Source organism: Lonchura striata, chromosome 15, assembly GCF_050655825.1.
Source record: "Lonchura striata isolate lonStrDom1 chromosome 15, ASM5065582v1, whole genome shotgun sequence".
NCBI classification, from domain to species: domain Eukaryota; kingdom Metazoa; phylum Chordata; class Aves; order Passeriformes; family Estrildidae; genus Lonchura; species Lonchura striata.
The window spans coordinates 16,778,263-16,797,738 of record NC_140717.1 but is presented as its reverse complement, the minus strand read 5'-3'; the positions used below and the strand labels follow the sequence as shown (position 1 = coordinate 16,797,738).

General features: G+C 48.2%; 1 protein-coding gene across 1 annotated transcript in view; it reads right to left on the bottom strand.

Annotated features, from left to right (window-relative positions):
• MMP17 (matrix metallopeptidase 17) overlaps positions 1-13,050 on the bottom strand; it is a 48,342-nt gene extending 35,292 nt beyond the window's left edge. The window contains exon 1 of the mRNA XM_021543954.3: positions 12,497-13,050. Within this exon, the coding sequence (XP_021399629.1) occupies positions 12,497-12,625 (129 nt within the window). The 5' untranslated portion in view covers positions 12,626-13,050. The remainder of the gene's footprint in view (positions 1-12,496) is intronic.
• Positions 13,051-19,476: the final 6,426 nt, after the last annotated feature.

The window sequence follows — 19,476 nt, the reverse complement described above, 5'->3', positions numbered from 1 at the left end:
CACCTATCGGGAACATCACCAGCTGCTTCAAGCAGACTTGACAGGGCTGCTTCTACTGGGGTAAAGGTCAGCTCCCTGCTCTGGGTGGCAACAGCCACCTTTTCCCTAAACAGGTTTAGTCACTGGTCTAGGCACCCCTGACACTGCCCCTGCTTTGCTGATGGGCACAGCAAATTGAGCCATGCCAGGAAAAACCACCTGGCTCCTGAAGTAACTCCCAGTGTTCATTCCTTTATAAAATCATAGGATTTTGATAAAGGTGGAAGGCTACTGCAAGCCTGTCATAATGGGCGGGAAGCCAAAGACCTGAGCAGCTCACTTTCTTAAACTCCATGAACAGTCAATACATGTGCATGGGTTTACACAAATACTTAAATATGCATTCACTCAATGCAATTTAATACATTGCAAATAACATTCCATCACATCACATCTCAACCAGAGCACCAATTATTTTCCAGTGCTACCAGCAGCCCCCCAAAGTCCCGAATTAGCAGCTCCAGCATAGGGGACTTTATATCTTAATTCACAGCATATTCCCCTACACAAAACAATCAATGCTTATATGAAAAAGTAAAAGCACAGGTGACTTCCCCAGGTCACAGCTCCAAAGTTCAAGATGCAAACCTGGCACCCTTGCCCTCACCCTTTCACATCCACCATCAGCAACAGACACCACCTCTCCTTTCTGCTCTTTCTCACAGGAAAACCATCATCACTCATAATTCAATTTCTAAGTATGGCTTCATGCTCTACCACATGTTCTAACCTCATTTGCAGCTTGCAGACAGCACTTCCCCTTCTCCCAGGGCTGGTGAGCTGGTTTCTCCTGAAGCTCTTCCAGGTTATTGAACTACTCTGTTAATGCACCTTGTTTCCCATCAGTTGAGGGCAGAGTGCTGGGGACATAATTTACTTTCCATGTTTATTTATGTCAGAAGAGTCCTTAAAGGATTTGTTCACTGTTGGCTCGGTTGCTGCTCGTGCTGATGTTACTGCGTGCCCTGCTCCATAACAAGCAAGTCAGGCTTGGGGAGACTGGAGCCCACCAGCTTCCCTCTGCTCTTTTAACGTTATGGAAACAACTAATTTCCCTTATGCTTCTTAATTAGGAGCAGAATCACCCTTTTCACTGGCCTTTTATGCCCCAGGAAAATAAGGTAAGCTGAGAACCAGCAGTGGTACCTCAGCTGAGCAGCTCTGTTTCTGCACAGTTGCCAAAGATGGGCCAGTTCTGATCACCACCTTTTAGGATGGGTTGAGCATGTCCTACAGTGACAGCAGAAAGTGCTGTTGCTCCCACAATGCAGTGCCCCAGGAATTAATTCCTTCTCCAGAACAATGTGGATGGAGACCTGAAGCCCTTGAAAAATTGAGGTATTGGGATTTTCTCAACAGAGCAATTCCCCCTACCCCCATCCTCATAGGGGATATCAGCTGGGTCATATTTTACTCCAGCTACCACTGCCTTTATTACTACAGTTTCTCCAGGCTCAGTCATGGCTGCAGCAGTCACCTTTTTTTTTTTTTTTTTTTTTTTTTTGCTACAAACAATCTATGGCAAATTGAGATGTCCTCCTCTGCACCAGCCCATACTCAGAGCTCTCCACCAGCCCAGCTTCATCACCCACAGATGGCAGTGAGACCCTGCACCCTTCCCCAGGTTGTGCAAGCTAACACGTCACCCCACTCCAAGCTGCTATCCAGCAACTTCCAGTTCTTTCGAGCATCCCAAAGTGATTTGCTGGGCACCTGGATGCCAATTAATTTGCTCTTTAGGGTTCAAGGCTACCCTGGGGAAGGGGAGCATGCCATATTGATTTTCTCTGTTTGCTGTTCTTGCAACCATCCAGGTAAAGAAACATTTGCTATTCTGTAATAGATTCCTGTGGAGGCCATTCAGGCATGCTACCTGCTGCACAGCAGAGCTGGCAATTTTGCCAGAAACTCTTTTTTGAAGGGGTTTGCAATGTTAATTAAATTTTTGCAGTTGTATCTCTTGGCTCTGAATAAGATCAGAGCCTCTGTGAGCAGGTGAGCTCAGCTCCTTGTCCCCATTCAAGCCTGGCTTTGAACAAGTCTGTCTCCCAACACTGAATTCCCTCAACACAACATCAGAATTATATTACTGTTCCTCCACAAAAGGAAATTAATTCAGGGCTGTCAGAGTTCAGACACAGTATTTGTCTAGATAACCTACAAGCTGAGAGATGATCGAAGAGCTACAAAAAAATAGCAGATGTCCTTACCCAAAGAACTGATTCCTCTAAATGCACAAGCAAAACGAGTATCTGTGATCACACAGACAGGCACAATGCAGGAGGGACAGCAAGTCACCACAAGGATTCTAGATGAATTGTACACCAAGTTCCCAGAACTCTGGCTTCCTTTCACCTCTGATGATCCTGTGCTGGTACTGGTGACCTACCCAACACAGATGGGCTTTTATAGACACTGCTTTCCAGGGAACCATGGAAGGGAGAGGACCTGCCAAGTCTGGAAAATGCAGGAGACAAGCTGGTTTTAACAGTTAAAATTCTTTAGACATTTAAAAGAGGCAGATTTTAAAAGGATATTAATTAACTAAATAGAAGAGAAACATAGAAAAGACAAGGAGACCTTGAACTTGGAAGAGCTGTGAGAATGGGGCTCCTGGGCAGCAGAGCAAGATCTACTGCCAGGCCTGTTCTGCAACAGTGATGGGAGAGCAGCACGTGGCTCACCAGTGCTCCGCAGGGCTGGAAAACCAGAACAGGGGATGGAAAACACTGACAGTGCTGGGCTGGCATTTCCTACCCAGCACAGCACCATTTCTGCCAGCTCTTACAAAGAGGCATTGGAGCATGGTGGGTGGCAGAGTCAAAAGCCATTTGGCACCTGCAGTTTTGCTCCAGCACCAGTATTGATCACTACCCTTTGCAGCCAGAGCTGCTGCGTATGACTCAGGGCTGGGGTTTTTGAAGAGCCAGCACATCGGCCCTGTGGTCCCCTGGGCACATTCACCCACTGACGTTTTCGGAAAATGACAAAAGCAGTGTGATGTTTTCTCAAGAAAAGTAGCAGAGCTGCTGCAGTTGGCTAACAGGGGACACCTGGCAGGCTCAGTGCTTGCTCAAGAAGAAAGTTTGTACCGCTGTTAATAAAGATATTTGCTACGAGGGAGATGGGAATTACTGCAGAACAACAGCAAGGAGGGGCAGAGGCACTTGGGGAACCTCACCTATTTAAAACACAGACAGCTCTCACCCACCATACAGGGATTCAGCCACCAAAGGTGTGCACCAGATGCAGGATTTGAGACCCGGGAGCCCCTGCCCCCAGGCTCAGTTAATAGCATCTCCCACAGTGTCAGTACCATTAATAGCAGTGACAAAGGCTCCAGGCTGTAGCTGAAGGGGGCACGGTGCAGCCCCAGGGGACCTGCTCCCACGGATGGGCTTCTAAGCACTCCCAGCTCCCTGCCCAGCGCCAGCACATTTTCTCGGCTGTTTTCCCAGTTTCCACAAGAGGGCACCGGCACGACGCCGACGGGACGCGCCTGTGTCCGCCCGAGCGGCGCCGCCCGCCCCGGTCCCCGCGGCGGCGGGAGCCGGGCCGGGCCTCGCTCGGGGCTTCGTCTGCAGAAGGAAAGCGGCTGATGCACATCTCCCAGGAGATCTCGACTCTGGCGCCGTGACTTACCACGACGTTTCCTGTTGCAGAAATAATCTTTTTGCTCAAAAAAGCGTGTTTCTGGAATAGCTCTGCCAGTACCACGGGGCTGCAGGGACGAGAACAGGCGGCATTCCTCGGGGGTTGTGGAGGGGCTCCCACTGGCACCTCTTTTCTCCAACCTCCACATCCCTGTGCACAGACCAGGCAGGGAGCATGAACCCTCGGGATCTGTTCGTCTGGGGAAAGAACTTTGTCTGAACGGTGTGCCGGGCTCCGGGCAAACCCTGATGCATGGAAAGACTTTGCTGGCAAGAGATGAACCAGTGAAAGTAACCCCCTGTTCCCTCCCCCAGTAATAAAATGTGACCGAGAAGCACACAAAAGCCACCCAAATCCAGTCTGGACTGGATACCCTTCACAAAGGAAGCTTTTGGCTCTGAGACCTGGAGCTCAGCGTTCAGGTCACCTTTCAGGGAGTGACAAAGCCACTTGATCAGGAACTACACCTCATGCCACAGAACCTGGCAAATCAGGCACTTGATACTATGGACTTTAGGCAGAGAAAGAAAATTTCAGTGTCTTCTTGGGTGGGTTTTTAACCCAGGTGAGCAGGTAGAAGACTGCTCAAATCAGTGTTGGCGTCTTCGCTGCCTGTACAGGACCCTGGAGCATGACAGTTGATTTCCTCTAGATTATCTTGATCTTTCTGGACAATGAGTGTGTACCAGAAATGCCAAAACAGCAACAGATTGTCTGACAGGCCTGTCACTCTGTCATGAAATGTGACATGCATCTCGCCCGAGAGGAAGGACTGGATTGCTGTACATTTGAGAGACAGCTGAGGCCAGGCAAGATTCCTCATTTCGGAGTCTCATTGATCAGGCCTGGAGGATACATTGCTGCAGCATAAAAAAAATGTGGCGAACGTCTCAAACTAGCTATCTCTCTTTAGCTACGCCTTCATATAAAACATGTTGCCATTTCACAGGTGTGTTTGCAAGGAATTTCCCATTTGTGTATCCAATATCCTCTTACTTTTGAACAAAAATGCATCTCTGATGTGAAAGATGCAAAGGAAGAGAAAGCATGGCTCGGTACAGAGCAATGAGGAATTTGCCAAGCAGCATCAAAATGGAGAACAAACAAGAAAAATAAAAGCCAGCTTAATGCAGAGAGTTTATCAAAGGAGAAAAATGCTTCTTGAGTATCATCACTAATTGTCCTGCTGTGGCACCAGAGGGACACTGTGAGCATGACAGCAGGACAGAAATGACAAAGTAAACACAACAAGGTGGGAACAAGCCTAAGGGCAGGTAGGACCTCCCATGCTCCCCACCACAAGCCTTGTCAAAGACACAGCATTGACCAAGCACCAGCCAGGACATGACTAATGTGGAATGGATGTACTATCTCCAGAGAAGATAGCATGTGGTGGACTCAAGAAAAACATGAGACTGCTATTTTTTTCTTGCTCAGTGATAAATGAGACCTGACACCCTTTCCCAAGACCAAATACATCAACTCCAGTGCTGAAGGTAATTAGGTCTGGAGTCATGGTGAGATTGTCTCTAGCAGTCATGGTATCATTTTGCTCCTTGTGCTTCTGTTGGGATCCCGTAACTTCCCAATAGCTACAGAAAGACTAAAGAAGCATTTTCTTGTGTAAAACCTTTAATCCCAGCAGTCATCCAAGTTTTTAGTAATTATAGCTGTGGAGGAGCCTGCAGAGTCACCCAGCAGCTCAGTGAAGTCATGGCTTCCATTTTGAGGAAAGCAGGAGAATCTGTCTCCTGAGATGTACTTCAACCACACTATCAGCAGTAGCACTTTTGCCTGACAGTATCTCACTGAGAAAAGCAAATCTTCATGAAGGGTTAACTGATATGTAGACAGTCAAGAACAAGCACTATAGCCTAGAACTTGCAGTATTTTGGAAAGTCTACAGGTGCCAATCAAGTGGATGCTTCTTCAGAAAAGTGTTTGCAGGTTTTCCTCTCAAAAGAGATCCCGTGGGAACCCTTTCCTCACACACTAGTCTTTTTTATCTTTTTATCCCACTTGGGACCCCTCCAGAGTTCAGCTGCTCCCTTGGTCCCAACACCACCCTCAGATCTGCTTCTTCAGCCCTTGGACAGTGAAATATCCCCAAGTCTGCAAGCAGCCCCTGAAGTTTCTTTTGATCTCTTGGTTGTCTGCCATCTCCAGCCAGAGGCATTTGCTGGAAAGAGAAAAAATCCAGAGGCGGGTGGTTTTGGATGCAAGCCCCAGGGAAGCTGCATGAAGGTTAAGTGCTCCCACCATGGTGCATGACAGGCAACCCCCACAAAGACAAACCTGTGAGTAAAGCAGTCCACTTATCTCCCACTTCAGTTTTGGATCAGGAAGACTATTGTCCTGTATCCTTAAAGAAAGATGTGTATAGCAGGCTGTGTAGAACACACTTGGATTTCAGAGCAAACCCAGGATCTAACAGCAGCACCAGCACTGTTGGATGATCTTTGGCAGCTGGGGGCTGAACCACAGAGATGCCAGTTGGGGTTTGTTATATGACAAGACAATATAATCTAAACATGTACATCACCTTGGAGCAAAGACCCTGTGGCACGGGTAAAATTGCTTTTGTTCACTCAAAAGATCAATATTGTCAGAATGAAACAGAATGTGAGCCGGTGTGAAGAACTCTCTCTGACCACTGACTGTCATAAACAGGTAGAAACTCCCTCTTGTAAAAACAATATGAAAAAAAAATTCTGAATATACTGCCACTTCCCAAGTCACTGTACTTGGACTGTTGTCACAAGGAGCTGTAGGTCATCTCTAGATTTCTTGGAGGAACAATTTCCTGTGCACATGGTATATTCTGATGCAGGAAATTCCTCCGATTTAATTGGGTTCTTTTCTATTAAACCATCATGGCTAATTAAAAAGCCAGAATCCCGTCTGAAGACCACACTCCTCGGTGAATGTTGGCAATTACTCCATGTCAGGTCTCCCCTCTGGAACAAACCTGTTGTCAAATGAGGTTTCTCATTCTGATGTAAAATTGTTTGATCCTCCAGCAGCTCCCTTCCCCTTGCCCCTGTAGTTTCTGCTTTGTTTTGCATTGGATTTAACTTTGCATATGTGGTTTGGTTCGGGGTTTTTTAAATATAACATCAAATCTCTTAATTCTCTGACCCAGAAAACAGAGACAATCCTCATAAAAATCTGGGACAAAGAAGATGCAGCTGGCACGTGTGCAGCAGCAAGAGATTCTGAAACTTCCAAATCTACCCATTTAAAGTGATTTTGATAAAAGAAAGAATTTTGAGAACTGTTGCTGTCAGATCACAGGTTATTTTAAAAGCAAATCCTGAGCTTTCAAGTGACGCTCTGGTCTGATCGAGACCCTTTAAAAAGTAACAATGTGGTGGCCCGTGTTCATCAGCAGCTGAGATGTGACAGCTTTTCCCTTCCATGTTGTCACCTCCACAGGGCCAGCCAGGACACAAGACCCACATAGAGTACACAGTTGCTCCCACAGCATCCAGAAATAAAGGTTCCCTCAACTACAGCATGACCCTTCCCAGAACCCCATTCCTGCAGCACTTTTGACAGAGTAAATAATGAGAAATTAGTGCATGGCCCTGATGATGAGTCACAGTGAGCCACCACTAGCAGTTATGAACCTGCCAGGACGAACAGGGTTTCACAGACAGCCCTGTCCTCCAGTCTCATGAGTACATCACCCATGTCACCCCTTGCCCTCCACAGAGCCAACACACACGCTCCCACTGGTGAGTCACACCCAACACCAAAACAGGAGAGCCCTGGCCAATGCCAGGCAGGGATGGGAACCCATTGCATTTGGTGTTGCCTCTTTGCACGTTTAATTTAATGAGGAGTAATAACAAAATATCCAGGCTGAGTCACACAGGCAGCAATCTCCCTTCACCCCAGATTTTAGAGGCAAAAGGAGATGGAGGTACAGCCCCACTACATGCTGCCCCCAGGGAAGGGGATGCCTGCTAGCCAGGAACTTCTACTCCCAACACAGCAACAAGGATGAAGAGTGATGTCCCTGTTGAGGCAGGATGGGGATAATGAAGACTCCAAGTCAGAAGGCAAGAAGAGAACTGATTTGTTTCAAATACACCGCTCTTTTTACAGAGCACATCATGCAGACCAATTTCATTGGTCTTAAAGTAAAAACATCTCACACTATGGGTGCATTGTGAATGGCACATGGTAGCAGAACATATCTATAAACAATGTGAACAACAAGGGAGATAATGAATTATTTACATTCCTTTCGAAATCTTTCCCAGGCTCAGTCTGGTAGAAATCTCTCCTTTTCTCTCTGACTGAACAGAGAATATCCAGAGTGATGCCAGTGCAGGAGCTCACTGCTCCATCCCCAGCACCAACTGTAGGGAAGTCCCTGGTGACAGCAGGGTTTCATCCACTGGCTCTGAACACTTCCCGAATTTCATTAAAGTGGGTAATTTAGCCTGACTACCCTGGCTAGTTCCCACGGCTGGGACCACAATAGCAGCCATGCCCAGGAGGAAATTGCATTACTGTACATGGAGGTCTCAAATCTGAAAGGGAAGTAGCAGCTTACACCAACTAGGCCTTTAATACCAGATTAAATGCTTTCACAGCAGCCTAGCTATTTGAAAGCTTCCAGACAGCCTTTTGTCAATTTAGTTTGCATTGTAGTTTGACTTTCAAGAGGTACTTTAAAATGCAACCAACTTTATTTTATTATTTTTTTAATATGGAAGCTTAGCTTTCTTGAAGGGAATTCATGGACCTGGGATGGGCACTGCTCCATATGGGAAGGCATGAAATGCTTTAATGGCAGAGGGGCCAAGCAAAGCTCCTTTCTCCAAGGCTGTTTAGGGACTCTATTAAGTATTCTGTCCTTAAAGACTCACCATTTTAGAAGGCTGAATGAAGCTCCAACTGAAATTATAAATTTTTAATTTCCCCATTAGCAGAAACAGAAGAAGTACAGTATTTTCTCCTGATATAGGGAACAGCCTACATTTGTACAAGGACTTTACTTTGAGAGGCTGATTACCCCAAGCCTTGAATAAGGAGCTAAGCCATGCCTCAGGGACATGTCCCACTGGGTAATTAAATGCAGGAGTTTAGGGGAGCTCTTGGCTGACTCTGGGCAGATTGGAGCATGAGGGCAGCTGGACCAGGGTGCAGCACGTGAGTAGCAGGATGGCCCTACCCTACTCAGGGCTGTGGAAGCACTCCAGAAACAGCAATGATGAGTTTTGGGCTGGCTTCTACTCTGAAATTTGGCACTTGGGAGATGCAGGGCACACACTCATAGGAAACTGCTATTCCTATTGTCCCACTGCTCCCTGACATGGGAACACAGGAACCTCTGTCTCTCCCCTGGCCCACCACAGGCAGCAGGAGGAAGGGGGAGGTGGGGGGGAGGAGGGCACAGCCTCGAAGGGCTCAGTGCCACCACGTTCTGCCCACAAATGCATCCTTGTCATTCAAATGAGAAGCGGCCCCAAAGGCGAGGGCCCTACCCTAAACAAAGAGCCACTTGGGATAACGCGGGTCCTGGTCTCCACCGATGAATGCAAATGCCTCCAAACCCTGGAAGCAACTTCACCAGGAACAACACAGACAGGGCTTTGTGAGCAAGAGGCTGTGCATACGCAAGCCCCCAAGAATGCCCAGCAATCCCCAGCTGGAGAAACGCCTTGGGGGCATACATAGACCTTCCCTCTCATCCCTGGGCACAAAGGCAAGAAAAAGCCACTCAGTTGTCTTTTTTTTGCCCATGTTCTTGTAACCAAACTAAAACTTTCCTGGCACGCCTGCATGCCTCAGCCACTGATGCCAGAGCCCATGTCCACACAGGATGATCTCAGTGATGCTACCCACATCACCCCATTCCTGTCTGGCAACCTCTGTGCCAGTCAAAGCAACTCCCTAAGGCAAAACATCTCCCTGGGGCCAAGCTAGCCCAGCCTCAGGCATCAGTCCATCACCAAGCCACAGGTTTTGCTCTGCATAGCCATGTCCTCAGAACAGCAGCAATGCAGCCCAGTGGGCAGGAGCTGCCTGCAGGAACAGCCAGCTCCCTTACAAACCAGCCGATCTCCAGGTCAGCACCTTCAGTGTTCAGGCTCCACATGCCAGCTATTCTGAAAAGCACTGTCCCCAGACCTGGTACAAAGCCCAGTGAAATGACAACTCTCATTACCAAGTTACTACTAGCGTATAGAAGTTTTTGCTGCCTGCACCCCTGAGATGTCTGAGCTCAACAGCCATAACAAGACGCAATTTGCGAATGCTGTGTGGTGAGGAGGGGTTGGAGGTTTACTGTAAAGGCAGTAGTGCAAAATGCAAAGTCATAAATCTCAAAAGTGGCATCCTAAAATTCAGTGGAATCACTCAAGTCAAGCTCTGTTGCATCAGCTATTTTATGTTCCCTTTGTCAGGGCAGCTAATGGAGAACAATAAAAACATTGATAATCAAGCTAGATTCATAAACTGGGCAGGATATTCCACTAGTAATGAAATCTGGAGAATCATTCCATGTTACATTGCTTTGGGTAGCATGCTAACAAGAACTGCCTTTGAATTATAGCCCTCTTTCATTTTGCTGAACTTTAATTTGGCCCACCACCACTGTTTCATTTAAAACAAACTCCAAGCAGGAGTGGAGCAGAGGACAGAACTCAGAGGCATAGTCCAGCTCAGCACTGAAAACCTCTAGGTTACAAGGGGTGAGCATCTGGGATATAAAAGTTCTGCTGACACTGTGCTCTGTTTACTGCAGGGTAAACAGTGCTGGATATAATTTTCCAAGGTTAGCAGAGCCTTCTATTGGCATGGTGTCATGTTTCCTAGATTTCAAATATTTGATTGAAATGCCTCACAGATCTTTAATTTCATAGTTGCTTCATAAAGTGGATGCCAAATCATTCTTGAGGCTCTCATTTCCCTGAGAGTGGTAGTATTCTAACAAAACCTCTTTAAATATCTGGCTTCTGTGCTCCCTGCTGCTCAGTAGAGGGCATAAGCATAAACCTGATTGACATTCAGCCCCTTTGGAAACCCACCAATGCTGTCTCAAGCTGGAGATTCTTTGCCCCAGCAAGAACATCAACAGAAGGGAGACAGCACTCTGGCATCAATCATACATCCTAAATGTCGGATTCCCAGCCTAAATAAGTCTTGGTTTAATGTGTAACCTCCTTCTCTCACAGTTCACTTCTGCTCTATTACCACCATCCCCAGCACCTTCTCCTTTGCCAGGCAGTCCCAGCTCTTCCAGCAGTGTTTGGAGAGAGTGCTCAAATCTACTCCAGGACTAAAAAAGTACCTTAATGCCTGAAAGTTATCATCAGTAACTAATAAGCCCTTGAGTATTAAAATTTACCCTGTAAAAGCTGAGTGCAGCTTATTTGGTAGCGAGGGTAAAAGCAGGTCAAAGACAAAGTTTGAGTTAAATTGACTGGGGCAGAATACATCAATCTGTGTGCTCTTTGCATGAAATATTAATTCCAGTTTTAACATCTGGTAACAGAGGAAAGTGAATGCACCATAGTGATGCAGGTATACTTTATATTCACCACATTTTCTATTCTTCTAGGAACAGATGGGGAACGATAGGCTTTGTCTTCCCTGGCAGGTGTCTGAGCCAGAGCCTGTGAACCGAAGCACACACTTGAAGCCGGAGCCCAGGCAGCGGAGGCAGCGTCCTGGTACACTGCTCTAAGCGAGACCTGCTCATTAGATAACCTTACCGTGCAGCAAACCCTTCCTCCCTCCCGCCTTCACAGAGGTGTACTGGCAGCATTTCGAAATGCACTAAATTTCAGGGAATTTCTCCAAACAGTTCCAGCCCCAAGACTGCCCACCCACACCCAGCCACAGCTGGCTTTCTGACACCCAGGTTTGATATAGTCACGGGGTGTCTCTGAGGTACAACTGGTATAAGCTACAAGAAACTTCTCCTTCAGGAGAAAATCTTTAATTTCTTTGTTCTCAAAGGGGTGAAGCTGTATAGACCTGCTGGCACCGTAACCTGGCAGAGACGTGACCTAAGCTCTCCATGCCTGCTGAAACCTGTTATGTACCTGCAGACTAAGCAGGCACCTGTGAGAGGAGAAGCAGGACCACAAGGATGACCACGCTGTACAGACCTCCGCAATTAAGCCAATCCTCCACCTGCTGCCGGCACAGAGCAGCCCTTCACACATCCCCGAGGCGTGTCTCAGTCCTAGGAGATCGCTCTGACTCTAAGCGTGCCGTTTTACCCTGCTTGCTGCTGAAGTTTGTATGGCTCCTCGGCAGGCACAGCGCCCTCGAGACAGGCCAGCCCTTTCCCAGCGGCTGAGAAATCACCATCCATGTGTGAAAGCTGGTGAGGCCATCGCCCCACGACGCTCGCCTGGGGGAAGGTTTGGTCACCAGGCTGGGGTGCAGGAGAGGCACCATGCACTGGGTGCTAGGGAGGGGGACTCTGGCTTCCAGAGGGCTCGGCGCAGAGGGTATGGGGTGGGTGCACTGGGTGCGGGGGGGAAGAACAGACTCTTCCGTCTGCGCGGGGGAGCGCCAGCTGCAACGAGCGGCACCACGTAGATAATGCTGGAGGGGACACCGGGTGTAAAAGGGCCCGATCACCGGGAGCAGGACGGAGGGCACTGGCGGCAAAGGGGGTAGTGGGAGCAAAGGGCGCGCCAGGGAGCGCTTCCCGCCGCCGAAGCTCGCCAAGTGCCGCGTGGGCCCGCGATGCCCGAAGGCGGGGGAGTACGCGGCGAGACGGGTGATGCGGGAAGGGGGAGCGGAGAGGAGCGGGAGGCTGCGGGTAACTCACAACTCCCAGGGTGATGTCGTCCGCCGCGGGGGTCGGCGCCGCGGGCACTTCTTGCCACGCCAGCCACAGAGCGAGCACGAGGAGCATCTCCCGGAGGCAGGCGCGGTGCCGGGCGGCGGGGCTCAGCATCCCCCCGCTCTTCGCGGCGCCCAGCCTCGGCCCCGCGATGGGCTCCGCCGGGCTCCGCGCCGCATCCGCGCTCCCGCCCCGGGCTGCGGCCGCCGCCGGCGAGGGAAGGAGGCAGGGAAGGAGGAAGAGAAGCGGGGAGCTCCACTCCGTTCCGCGCTGCTCCGCCGAGGATGGAGGAGGGGGGCTCCGCTCCTCCCCACCGGGAAGAGAGGCTGGGGGGGCTCTGCTCCGCGCTGCCGGGGAGGCTCTGCCGCCGGGTGCGCCTACATCGCCCCGCTTCCGCAGCCTTCGGAGCGGCAAAGTTGCTGCGGGCGCTGGCACGGAGCAGAGCGCAGCTCGGTAGCTGCAGCTGCTGCCGCCGGGAGCCGCCGCGGCTCCGGCGCCGCTGCCGTGCACCCCTCCGCGGCCGGTCGGCGGAGGAGGCGGAGGAGGGAGGGATGGTAACGAGGGGGGCGGTGTCAGAGCTGCGCCGGGTTGGGGTGTGCTCGCAAGCGCGGTGCGGCCGCGGCGCAGCGCCGAGCCCTGGTAGCGGTCCCCGCCCGCTCCCTCTGCGCCGGACGGGCAGGAGCGGGCTCAGTCCCCTCCCGTTTTAGTATCTGTGTCTAGCTGAAATCCATCAGGGTTCCGACACGGTTTTTTTCTAAACATCAACGCTTTTGTAAGTACCAGCTTCATCTTCGAGTTTTTAAGGGGCTATGGGAAAGGCCGCGTGGTTGTAGCATCCCCCACTGACATCCTGTCTCAGCGAGACAAATGTCTGACTTGTCCCCATAAATAGCATCATGGGATCCTATGGCCTCTACAGCGTGTCCTCCCCTCGAGAGCTGTGAATCTGCTAGATGCTCCGACAGGCCAGATGGCAGGGGACACCCTGACAGCTCCAGCTCCTGCTAGTTCAGGATGAACATGTACTTCCTACTCAGCATCTGCCTTCCGCAGTTCCTACTGGCATGTTAATGCATTCAACAGCTTTGCAAATGATTTTTAAATTTGGGGGTTTTTAAAATAAAATTGGAGTTTCTGTTTTAAGATAAATTACAAGTGAAGATAATGAAGAATGGACAGAGATGAAAAATTGCTTCTAGGTGCTGCTCAGACAAAATTGTGATGGTCATTGATATGACATCTTCTGCACAAATTGATTAATCCAGCCACGAAGCATAGCTGCTCCTGGAGACATTTAATATCAGACAGGACTGGAGAAAAACAGTGGGTAAGGGAAGAAGAAATCTTTGTCCAAAAGAAATTGGTTGAAGAGAATTGGCAGGGAAACCTGTGGGTGTGCTTGCACTACCCTGTGTCCCCATGAGAGGGACTGAAGTTACTGCTCCAGCACCAGAGAAATCAGAGGGGAAACATCTGAATTAAAGGGCTCAGAGCCTCACCAACAGCTGCCTGAGCTCAAGAGCTGTTGTCTCGAGAACTTTGCTCCGTACTAAAACAAAGTTCAGCTTCTTAGACCAGCAAAGCCCAGCCTCTGGTTCCACAGGTGCAGAGAGAGGGTTTCTAAACGGCAGGGTTGATAGCTCCCACTCACCATGTCACCAAAACTGTGGGAAAAACAGAAACTCTCCAATAGCGACTTTAGTGCTAGAGAATTAAGGCATTACTTTAGTCTGGCCAGGATGTGCAACAGAAATAATTTCATCTATATATTGCCCTGGTTGTGAAGAGAAACAAATGTCAGAATGAGAGGACACAGTCTCAAGCTGTGACAGGGGAAATATAGGTTGGATATTAGGAAGAAATTTTTCACAGAAAGAGTGATAAAATATTGACTTGGGGAGGTGGGGGAGTCACCATCCCTGGATGTGTTCAAAAAAGACTGGATATGGCAGCCCAGGAGCACTGCCTTCCCAGAGCTCAGCATGTTCTAAGAAGTTTCAAGCTTGTGTCAAATACCAGGCTAAAGGTCTGAGGATCGTCTTCTGACAGCTCATCCTCCTGCAGGCTGGAGAGCTGTATGAACACAAGGAAAGGTGCCTGATCCCCATTATAATGCTAATCTCCTCCAACTCCCAGCAGAAGCCAAGCAGCATCCTGTTAATGAAATTATAACCATGGCTCACACGGTGCATTTCTGCTGAACACATCTGAAATCTTTTTCCCTCAGAGGCTACATAACCAACGCCTGGGAGTTATCTTGCTGCTGTTATAGTAGCAACACGATTAGAGTGCTGAAGCTAATTTAAATCCTGTTGAATGCTATTGTAATGCAGTGAGTAAAGCTGGTATGTGACATGTCATTTAGATATCCTTAGAGTGGGCACATCAGGCTGATCCCCAAAAGTTTAAGGTCTACATTTAGAGACTTCAACATAAATTACAAATCCTACATGAGCAGGTTCTGTTTGATGAGACTTTCAGGTGCTTAAGGTACAAGTCTCATTTAATTGTGTGATGACTCCAGGACTTCTACTGCCACACCCCAAAGCTCCTGAGAACAGATCCCAGGGATGCAGTGGAGCAGAGGGCTCCTGATTTTACCACCCCCCAGACAGTCACAGAACAATTTATCCCAGTTCAAGTCAGTCCCACATCTGGCTCTTGACCATGCCAGACATGGATCTCACACCCCACTCCATTCTCTCCCCTCACCTGATGCTGTCAGGATGTTCCCACAAGGCCAGCAGGCAGCATTGCACTGGTTTCAGTCCTTTGTGGGAGCTTTCTCTGCATGTCACTGCCCCTGGTCCAGCCACATCATGATTTTCTTCTCCCTAATTTAGCATCCTATTCCAGAAAAATATGGGGAGGGGAAGAGGAAAGAGAAATGTCTACAAGAAGCAGCAAGGGAAGGATCCCAAACTCTGTGAGGAGATCATCTGCCACCTATCTTTGTGGCAGTTTTAGAAGAAGATATGGCAGATTTAGAAGAAGCAGCTATATCTTTACCAGTGTAAAGCAGCTCAGCTCTTTCCCCCACCACAGGTGTCCTGTAGCCTTTGCATTACCAGACTTGTCTTGGCTGCCACACAGCAGGGTCAGCTCTGGAAGTCTCTGTGTACCTCTGAGCCAGATGTTCCCTTCCTCGGGCCATTGCCTGCAGAACACAAGACTCCTTCAAACTGAGGTACCAGCCCAGGGTTGCGTAACAGAGCTGAAACCGAGTTCTCCTGATCTTTAGAGCCTCTCCATTGCTCTTCATCTCGGCCATCAACATCACCCTGCTCTCTGAGGCTTCCTGGGGCCAAATGTACCTGCTGCGACTAGAAACAGATAGTGAAGTATTTCAGGAGGGAGGCAACATTCCCCAAATGAACTCCTCCTTTCAGTTTCATGTGCTAGCAGCACACGCTGTCACAGCTTTATTTTTAAATGCCCTTAACCTTTATCACCAGAAAAATTTCTTCCTATTGACCTGAAGAGCACTAGCAAAGTCAAGTGGAATATATATATTCTTTCCTACCCACTGAACATAGTCATTGTTAATCTGAGCATGTTAAAACCAGAAGGGACAAGACGTGGAAGGTGTTTAGCAGTAACTTGATGGGAGCAAAGGGAAACGGGTGAAGACCAACCTCGCTGAAGGTAGAATTAGATGTTTAAAATGGAAGTGAAGTGAGTACGTGTCTTAGACATGTGCTACTTGCCTCCATATCCCAGAACTGTTCTTAACTAAGAACACATGGACAGCCACTGGTCTGGTGGAGTTAACAGCAGCCTGAGAAACATGTTCACATGGGTAAAACTGGAGATTCAGAGTAGAAACCCAGCAAAAGCAGTTTGCACAGTACTGTCAGGTCACTGGGAAAACTCTTTGTAGCCACTTTCAGTGAGGGCAACAGTCACTCAGGGACTCTTAGCATCTTTTTACGTTAGACTTAAGGATAAATTCAAGGCCAGAGGAAGGCAATGCAGTTTTAATAAGCAATGACTTATTTTGGCCAGGTTAGCATCAATAAACAGCCATTAGCTATGCAAAGGAGGATTTACATAAGCAGCATTTGAGGGTCAGGTTATGGCAAGACTGTCTCAAATGAAGGGTGGACCAGCCCTACATGTAGAAGTTCTCAGCCTGGTACTGATGCCAAGGTGCTTGAAACAAATTCACCTGAAGCCCATACTCTGAAATGTGCTGGAAATGATCCTACAATGTCCTACATCCTGGAAACAAGGATCTCCCTTTTCCAAGAAGACGGGGAAGAAAAATCCAGAGGAAGTGTTGGAGCATTCAGCAAACAGAGGCAGGAGTGTTTGAGTAGCTGAGAGAGGACAAGCACACTGTTTTTTCCATCCCGAGCATTTTATAGGGGTGAAAGGTATCTGTATAATTCACCCAAGGCTGGACAACACTTACTTCAGCCTGTGGTAACTGCCAGGGGGGGAGAAGGAGTAGGAACTTACAGAGTAGAAGGCATTGAACCCTTCTGCAGGACCCAGAAGGCAGGCAAGTCCTCCCCAGAATCAGTCACCACCAGTCTCCTCCTATTGGTGTTCATGTGGAAAAATTCAAAAGCAGGGGCTAATGAATTTCAGGTGCCTTGGAATGATTTCTAACACAGAAAATCCCAATTTTAACAGTGAACTTCATCTACAGGGAAGAAAAAAAAAACAAGTAAGTGCCAAATCACACCAATCCATCAGTCATAATTGTCTTTGTTGGTACAAATGTGTCTCTCTCATTCATACAATGCTAGAGGTTTAGAGCAGAGCAGAAAGTCTTTTGGTTGTTTTGTTGTTCTTTTTTCAATAATATTTTAACTATGCCACAAAATGTGAGTCTAATTAATCCCTGAAATTGGTGACATTACACTTGAAATGAGCCTGCCTGCTAAGCCTTAGGAGGTGGGAAAGCAAAGAATATAAATATCCATATGCTTCTATTTGATTCCAATTCAGCCAAACACAGTTGCTTATTAGAGATAAGTCTTCATTTAAAAGTTAATTATAACAGTACTGAAAAAGGTAGGGGCTGAAGATGGTAAAGGTGAACTTTAATGAAGGTTTAATGACTAGAATGACTGTGAAATTCTCTGTCTGCAGGGCCTCTGCAGCAGCAGGGACATTTCTGCATCTCCGGGTACCACAGCCGAGAAATTGGGAAGAGAGTTGGAACATGACAAGGAACATCGAAGTTTGGAAGTCCCCAGCAGGCAGGTCTTTGTACAAAACCACTCACAGTGCAGAATGGAACCAGCTGTGCTTCACATATGGGATGATTGTCGCTCTATTGCTAATGGGTTTTTCATCACAGAGAGCCAAAGCAGCCTCATTTATGACAGCCATGAGCCAAGGTCCATTTGGCCTGTAAATGGCAGTTGAGTGTGTCACTGCCTACACCTCATCTTTAAAAATGTGTGTTACTGGCCTACAACAAATTTCCATAAATTAAAAAAAAATGTAAAATTAATATTTTAATGAAAATATTCAGTATTTCATTAGTAAGAAAAAAGTTTTATTTTTCTTAAGCCCATCACTGGAGCAGTCCCTGAGGTTTTGTAATTCCTACCCCATCAGCTCTGTTTTGCCAGCAAGTCTCAGCCTTATCTCCTGCCCATAAGCAGACAGACTCAGGCCTGTACACAACCTAGGAGTCCTTATGGGATGAATGCAGAATGCCACAGGACTGCTGCCACTTCCCAGGCCCACAGCCAACTCCCTGTCTGACAGTAAGTCTGACCCTGACCCTGCCTCCTGCTCCCAGAGAGGGTTCCTTTCTCTTTGGGCACCGCTCTTCCAGATGGAGACTGGGAGATGTTTTAGTGCATTTTCCATCTGCCACCCCAAAACAGAGCACAGTCGTATTTGTTTCAGAGTCCATTTCTTCCAGGACTTCAGCTTATCCGTCACAGGTTATGCAGAGAGCAGCAACCAGCTGGGCCCCTGTGCCTCTACAGTCCTCTTCCCGTGGATGCTGCCCAGCCCCACAACTCCAGCCACCTCCCAGACACAGCTCCAGCATCCAGCTAAGTCCAGGAAACACCTACTTACCTACTCTGCCAGCTAAGCTGCCTTTGACAGTCACTACCCCTAAACAAGTATCCCTAATGTTTTTAATAATGTGATATGTGATGGCAAGAAAAGCCAATAACCCAAACCTTGATGTAAGATCTTTTGTCACAATCTCGAGACTCCTGCTTGGAGCAGATGCCTTATTAGCCATTTAATTCTCAGCTTCATGGCAAGGCACTGAAATGAGAGGAAATATCAAGTCAACAAGGCAGCTGCAACCTAGCTTCATGTTCTCTCTCAAATTTAATAGAGATTCATGAGGCTTTACACTAATGTGCCAAGAGAAAAGGATTGCAGGCTTCTTGCTCCTTGCTTGGGTCTAAGGGAGGTGAATAACAGCAATCAGCACACAGATGATAAATGTCTGGCAGAAGTTATTCCAAGACCCAACTGTGTTAATATCAAACAAGGCACTTCAGCTCATGTGGTGTGTCCAGTCCAGGCCAATCTGTCTCAGAACCATGAGCGCAGAGGTAAAGGAGAAGATCCATAACAGAAGACAGTGGTATCTGCTCTCTCCGGACTGCGCAGGATCCAGGCTGGTTCTTGTTCTACCATGAGGCATTCAGCCCTTGCACACTGGTGTTCCTATGATCTGAAGACACTGTGCTGGCAGGCTGTGCTCATCCCACTGCCTCCCTGTCCCCTGCACATCAGCACAGGGCTCAGGGCAGTGTCCCCAGGGGCATAATCAGACCCATGTTTCTTCCCCTTCCCTTTCCCCAGCATCCAGCTGATGGCTCCAGTCATGCCCAAAAACCACTGACACAACTGATTTCACTGTGCAAATACCACTAACCCACAGACACAGTTCACTTCCCTTAATTCACATCTCTTGGGTATTTCATGCAAGACAAAAGGCAGCTGAACATTAATCCTGTGGCTGCTAGACTGTG